The sequence below is a fragment of the Mastomys coucha genome, unplaced genomic scaffold (genome assembly GCF_008632895.1).
Source record: "Mastomys coucha isolate ucsf_1 unplaced genomic scaffold, UCSF_Mcou_1 pScaffold4, whole genome shotgun sequence".
Lineage (NCBI taxonomy): Eukaryota > Metazoa > Chordata > Mammalia > Rodentia > Muridae > Mastomys > Mastomys coucha.
In genome coordinates, this window is record NW_022196910.1 from 34158804 (window position 1) to 34166731 (window position 7928).

General features: G+C 36.2%; 1 protein-coding gene across 3 annotated transcripts in view; it reads right to left on the reverse strand.

Annotated features, from left to right (window-relative positions):
• The window catches only part of Acss3 (acyl-CoA synthetase short chain family member 3), a 353004-nt gene that overhangs the window by 97680 nt on the left and 247396 nt on the right, over nucleotides 1-7928 (reverse strand). For all 3 annotated transcript variants that reach the window (XM_031348853.1, XM_031348852.1, XM_031348851.1), the window contains 2 exons: nucleotides 3453-3533; nucleotides 3277-3372 (listed from right to left, as the gene is read on the reverse strand). In XM_031348853.1, the coding sequence (XP_031204713.1) occupies nucleotides 3277-3372; nucleotides 3453-3533 (177 nt within the window). The remainder of the gene's footprint in view (nucleotides 1-3276; nucleotides 3373-3452; nucleotides 3534-7928) is intronic.

Here is a 7928-nt window from a genome sequence, read left to right on the forward strand (position 1 = left end):
AATTTGAAGAAGAGGACTTTATAAGTTACTTTTTCTCTGAGATGAATGCTTTCCCAAATTATCCCAGCTAATGAACCAAATTCTTACCCTCACCTAATGTCTGTGCCACCCTCCAAGCAGAACCTTCATTGAAACCATTGGTGAATGGCTTTATGGATAGACCATCTTAATACGCACACCATTTCTTGAATGTAACCTGTTCTCTGTGGGCTGAGAATGAAGTCACTCACTCAAGTCAAATAGTTTTGACCATAGCAGGAAATCTGTATCCAAAAATTGAGCCTACAATTCATTTCTTGGCGCAGCAAAACTATCAACTTTCAGCTTAGCTACAATGGAGGTAAAATTTTTTGGTGATGTGAGGGTCATTGAAGTACAGCCTTATTACAATGATACTCAATGTCTAAAAATTGTTCTTATTTTGGGCTTGTACCACAGTAAGAGCCAAGATTTTAAACTCTACTAAATACAAAACAAACAAAAAGACTTTATATATTCATGTTCATTTAAGAAAATACTAGTAGTGATGATTGTTTTGAAGTATACCGTTAATATGTTTGGAGTTATTTAAAATTTATATTGAGAAAAATGTATTTTCACTATTGCTGTAGACGAGCATCTACATAAGACTGTTAAATTGATTGTTGTTTTATATCAAACAACTTTTATAATACTCATTTTATTGTTATAATATTTTATAAATTTTAAAGAATATGACAAAAAATAACCTATCAATATGTACTATATTTGTGAATATGTACATCCAAAAAAATCAATAAACTTTCAAAAAAAATTAAAAAAAAGACAGAAGCTATTCAAATATCTGATGATACTTATAAAATATTCACACTAAGAACATTGTTTGAACCAACTACTGGCAATTTCTCCATCTCTTTCTAAGAGGTTAAGTGATTACTTTTTCCCTTTGATATATGAACTGGAAAATATTCAAGGTTGGAAAAGTAAGATTATACCACTGTATATAGTGAACATTTTTAAAGCAACATATCCATAACTTGCTTGAGTGATAGGTGATCATATAGAAAAAATTGAGGCAAGAGCTATAGACAACTGTAAATATTTCATATTTCATCTCTATGACAAGGTTTTAAAATATTTTAATATTTTACATTATTTTATATTTTTTACTTGTATATGTGTGGGTGAGAGAGGGAAGGAGGGAGAAGGAGAGAAAGGGAGAAAGAGAGAGGAGGAGGAGGGAGGGGAGAAAGAATGTGTAGAGAGAGAGAGATTGAGAGAGAGAGAGAGGGAGAGAGGAATAGGGAGAGGAGAAAGAATGTATATGTGCACTTGTGTACTACATGTGCCCATGGAGGACAGAAGAAGCTGATTAAAAACCAGAGGACTGGAGTTATAAGCTTTTGTGACATGCTTGCCATGCGTGCTGAGAAAGCTAAGTCCAATTCTGCTCAAAAGCATTAAGCCCTAGTGACCACTGAGGCATCTCTCTAGGGCCTCTTAATTATGTTTTAATTAAAATAAGAATATGTAAAAATTTCTATATTTTACACCCTGTTAGATTTTCCAGAAAAGCTAATATCATATTAAATATGATATTATATTAGTTACCACACGCAGATGTTCAAAAAGTATTAAAAATACCCATGGAAGGAGTTGCAGAGATAAACTATGGAGCAGAGACTGAAGGAAGGACAATCCAGAGACTGCTCCACCTGTGAATCCTTCCCATATTCAATCACCAAACCTAGACATTATTGTGGATGTCAGCAAGTGCTGGCTGACAGGAGCCTGATATAACTGTCTCCTGAAAGGCTCTGACAGTGACCCACTAATACAGAAGTGGATGCTCACAGCCATGCATTGGACTGAGCACAAAGTCCCTAATGGAGGAGGTAGAGAAAGGAGCCAAGGAGCTGAAGGGTTTGCAGCCCCTTAGGACAAGCAACAATATGAACTAACTAGTACCCTCAAAGCTCCCAGGGACTAAACCACCAACCAAAGAGTACACATGGCGGGACTCATGCCTCCAGCTTCATATGTAGCAGAGGATGTCCTAATTGGCCATCAATGGGAGGAGAGGCCCTTGGTCCTGTGAAGGCTCTATGCATCAGTGTAGGGGAATGCCAGGGCCATGAAGAAAGAGAGTGTGGGTTGGTGAGCAGGGGAAGGAAGGAGGGAACAGGGTTGATTATTTTTTTCCCCTCAGAGAGGAATCCAGGAAAAGAGATATTATTTGAAATGTAAATAAAGAAAATATCTAATAAAAACATTTTACATGATATAAAAAAGTATTAAAAACTACATTTTTTTCCTGTGTGCACACATACATGCATGCTTGTATCATGCTATGGATGTCATCAGAGGACCACCTGCAGAAGGAGTCAGTTCTCTCCTTCTATCATGTGCATTCTGCAGACTGAAGTCAGGTCATCAGACATGGTACCAAGGAGCTTTACTTGAGACTTCTAACTCAGTGGCTCTCAGTCTCCCTAATGCTGAGTCCTATAAGACAGTTTCTCGCAATGTGGTGACCCACAACCATAAAATTACTTTTGTTGCTATGTCAGAATGGTAATTTTGCTGCTGTTATGAATTGTAATGAATACCCGTGTTTTTGGATGGTTTATGGTAGTCATGACCCACAGGCTGTGAAACGTGTTGCTATGTTCTATGTTGTTATGTTGATAAGTCTTCATGTATGTTGCTGATAATCTACAGAAAGCAGGCTCCTGAGGGGAATTCTCCAACACACATATAGAAACCTTATTTCAGGGCAATATTAATTACGGTATCGGAGTCTGCAGGTTGTTAACTATTCAGCTTTGAATCTAGACACTCTAGATTTCTTTCTCTTTTTACATTCATAGTTGTTATTAGAAATCATAGAAAATATGTAATTAAGATAGGCAAAGATATTTTTGTAAATCTACTGATTTTGTAGGAATACAAAATGTGAATCTATAGTGATCATTTTACGATAATGCTTTCTTAGGATTCTAAAATCCACATTGCTTTGAAAATACCATTTATAACTCTCCTAGCATAGGTTTTATGTTTGTTATTGTATTTTCTCCAGAATTTTGTTTCTATTGATTTTTTTGCATTAACACAATAAAAACAGGTGGCAGTGATTTTCTTCATATTTGTTTCCCTTTTGAAATAACTTTAAAGTAAATAATCTATTACAATGCTTCCTCTTGCCATTGGACTTTCACCAGTCATATCAAGGTCTATTCATCAAGAACAGTCAGTAAAATAAGGGTCCTGTATATAGTATCACTTTTATTTTGTTACCTCATATAAAACTGTTGTGTTTCCATGTAGAAGAGGCCCATAGCAAATATAGGAATGTCCGACAACCCAGCCTAAGTCAGAAGCTGCCCACCATACCTAAAAAAGTAAAAACGATAATAAAACATATGTCCTTGTCAGAGAAATACCATGTCCTATAAATGTAAATTCATGGTTACCTCTCCTGGTTTGAGTCCATATATGGAAGACATTGTCCAGTTCAACATGACCGCATATCCCCCAGTTGGTCTAACCACACCCTTAAAGAGAAGGGATAATGAAGTTAACATGTTAAAAGATTCACTGTCTTCAAACAATCTTTCATAAAATGTATAGATTTAAATCATTCAATATTCTGTAAGCTACAAATTATATTGACTCATATATAATTGTAGTTAAATTGCTATTTCTTTTAATTCTCTTTTTGTGTTACTCTGTGTTTTATTTATTTATTTTTTTATTAGATATTTTCTTTATTTATATGTCATATATCCAGACACTACTGTGGATGCTGGCAAATGCTGACTGACAGGAGCCTGATATAGCTGTCTCCTGAGAGGCTCTGACAGTACCTGACTGATACAGAAGTAGAGGCTCACAGCCATCCATTGGACTGAGTACAGGGTTCCCAATGAAGGAGCTAGAGAAAGGACCCAAGGAGCTGAAGGGTTTGCAGCCCCTTAGGAGGAACAACAATATGAACTAACTAGTACCCTCAAGGCTCCCAGGGACTAAATCACCAACCAAAAAGTACACATGGTAGGACTCATGGCTCTAGCAGCATATGTAGCAGAAGATGGCATATTTGGTCATCAATGGGAGGAGGCCCTTGGTTCTATGAAGGTTCTTTTAATTCTCTAATAGAAACCCTAGAACGTATGTGTTTATCATTACTATTTATAGAAAAACATTGCTATATGACATTCTGAATTGTATATGAAAACATTCAATTTCATCGTCATATATAATACAATGTTAGTGGTAATACATAGTATCAATATTACATTTTCAAATGCATTAACAGAACAAAAATTGAAACTACTCAAACTAAATGCAAATTCAATTAAATTTAACAAGAGGCTAAATGAAGTTATCAGTTTAAAATATAGACCAAGATAAGAACATCCATTCCCTAGAATGATGACAATATGCTGCATAAAAGAAACAGACTTACATTCTAATTGAGACCTAATTACACCGCTAAGTGGGAATCACAGGGAACAATATGGGAGTTGAGCAACACTTTAATGAGGATTTCCAGAACTCTGAACAATGAATCCTGATGAGTTAGCCTTAAGGCTAACAGATGTGTTTTATGTTGCATTTGGGGCAAATCAAGGCATTACATTTTCACAAATCTGTTTCCAGTACCTTCCCCTAACACTGGAAACTATCCAAACTCAACAGAGAATATTTGAAATGTGGGCAAATGAGTCACTAAGATAAGAGTGAATGATAAATATAATTAGATCTGTTTGTTTCACAATTGTAAATATTAGCGGACATTAGTGCCAAAAGACATGGCTATTGAAATGAGCCAGCAATTGCATACTGAGTAAAAACAATAATTTAAAATTCATATGCCCTTCAAAGCATCTCTGAGTTGTTTCCTTCAAAACATTCTACTACTCAATGGGATAGACATGCCCTAATTAATGGATGCTCTCTTAGGTGTACACTTTTGATACCATTGTACCATTTCAACACATATACATGATTCAGATGGAAAAAATAAATAAATGAAACACACTGACTTTGCTGCAGCTCTTATTATTGTTGCTCTCCGCAGGTTCCACCAATAAAATGTAGGTGTCAAACTGTGGAGCACATTGTATTTACCAACAATACCTTGTCTCTTGGCAAATATCAGGTGCAGCTTTATTGGCCTTTGAGAATTATTTTCTATGTTGTATGATGCAATTAACATGCAGCTGGCTCTCCTGTTCACTTTGGGAATATTAGAAATTATAAGCTTATTTCCAATAACCACTCAATACACACTTAGTCACCAAATCTAAATACCCTAGATGAACTGTATCCTATCTTCATTTGCTAATTAATTTCAATTAAAATGTGTTGGTTTTTCTATGGACCAGGAACTTAAAGTTTGGGGTATTAATAATTTTCCCTAAAAACCTTCCATTCTTTTGAATAAGAAACACCATATTTTGTTTCTTTTGTTTACTATATGTTTTCATATACTATAGTAGAGAACACTATTTAATGCCAGCAACGATTTCAGCTATGATGTTTTGCAAGTTTGTTTTCACTACACCTGACACAACATTTTACTTTACTTTACTTTAATTTATTTGAAAAAATGTTTTATGTGAGCAGTTTTCATATTTTGAAATTCTAGTTTTTTAATGGACTTGTAAAACTACTTTAATTGTTACTCAAAATATGTGAGATATAACCATTAGCCCTTATGTTACATTTGAAAAATGGAGACAATGGCTTATGAAAAGAAGAGAAACAGAAGTGATCGGATTTTAAGCTCAACTTTCAGGAGAAATTCCAATAAGGTAGACCAAAGCACCTGACTTGAATTCTTGAGCACAGAAAGTTCATAAAGTGTATTTCATTTTTCTTTGTCCTTTACCTGAAGAAGCATCAAGGTATGGAACCCAGTACTTTGCCCCATGTTCATGAAAGGATGTTCTTTAATTTGTTTTTTTTTCCTTGAATTTCATTCAGACAATATGTTATGATCATGTTTTACCCCCAACTCCTCCCAGTTCCTCCACCCCTTATTCCCCATCCAGTTTATGTTTTTTCTCTCTGTCATTCAAATATTTAAATTGAAAACAAAACAGAAAAAAATAAGAAACACACACACACTCAAACCCCACAAAAGTGAAAAAATGAAAATAAAGAAGCAAAATACTGAGACAAAAACCACAAGTGTCAAAACAAAGAAAAATGAAATAAAACATCTTCAAAACCACAATTGAGTTCATTTTGTGTTGCCCAACTGCTTGTAGGCATGCAGCCTGCTCTGTAGTGTGGTTGATGAACCCAGTTGACTCCATTGGAGAAAAATGAGTTTCCCTTGTCTGTAGATATCAATTGCAGATAGCTTCTCAATTAGGTTTGTAACCTGTGTGTATTTCCACCTCCCACTGCTGAGATCCCATCTGCTTTGAACCTGCATAGATCTTGTGCATGTTGCTACAGTGTCTCTGAGTTCATATGTGTATCAGTCCTTTTAGGTAAGGAAGATGCTGTTTCCTTGGAGTCATCCACTGCCTTTGCCTCTTAAAATCTTTCCATCCCCTTTCATCATAGATTGCTGAGCCTCAAGAGGATGGGTTTGATAAAGTTATCCTATTAAGGACTAAGTACTCCAATTTTCTTACTCTCTCTTTTTTTTTTTTTTTTTTTTTTTTTTTTGAGACAGGGTTTCTCTGTATAGCCCTGGCTGTCCTGGAACTCACTGTAGACCAGGCTGGCCTAGAACTCAGAAATCCTCCTGTCTCTGCCTCCCAAGTGCTGGGATTAAAGGCGTGCGCCACCACCGCCCGGCCCTCTTACTCTTGGCATATGTCTCAATTGTGGGTCTCTGTGTTACTTGCCATCTACTGCAAGAAGTTCCTTTGTTAGGGATGGAGTGAGATACTCATCTACAGATATAGAAGCATGCCATTAGGAATCATAGTATTATATTTCTTTAGCAGAATAATAACATAAGACTTAGGCCCATGACACATCTAGTATCAAGTTCTTGGCCATACTAGGAGTGTTGAGTATGGGCTGCATGCCATGAAATAGGCCTTTGAAGAAATCAAAAATGTTTGGTAACTCTTAAAATCTTTGTTCTACTATTGCATTAGTTTATCTTTTATTAAGGACACTGCTTTAGGTCATAGAATTCATAGCTATTGATGTTGATGGTTACATTTTTCCTCCAGTAGCATTCAGAGTACCTTCCAATACCATGCACACTAGACAGTAATGGTAAAGCTTCTAGTTAGATATGAAGTAGAATTCTCCATATGCAATGACATATGTAAGTGTTATCTTAGTGTTGTTGCATTATATTAAGGAATTATTTATTAACATTAATGGACTAAAATTTTAGATGGTAAAATGCAATGTCTAGATATTATGAAGAATATAGGCTTGGGCTATACAACTAAGTATTAATGCAATGTTAAAACCTAGAAGATAAATTTAAACTATGAAAATGTTCCTATTTCTCTATAAAATGACTACTTCTTGGCATGGTGCTTACAAATTTATTGTAGAAATTAATCAATAGTTAAGCCTATGCTACCCAAAGGAAAAAAAACTATAAGGCTTAGCCATTTAAATTATAAAAGTTAAATCAAGATCCGGTAAACTAATTAAACAACTCTATAACTCCTAAAGAAATAAAGGCAGAGTGAGAGCCGCCATCCCCTCTCTGGTGGGTTCCTAGGCCAGGGGAGCCCACCTGGAGAGGCAAAGGCTCAAGGAGTCACAGGGGAGCCGCCTGGCAGCAGGGACCGGATCCTCTCAGCTTCCAGCTAACAGAGGTGGATCAGGGACCTTGGCTGCCTCTCCCTTGCACGTGGAGAATCTGCCCCCAGAGACCCTCTGGGACCAGAGCCTCCAGTGAGAGCTGCCATCCCCTCTCTGGTGAGTTCCTAAGCTGGAAGCAGCCACCTGGGAGG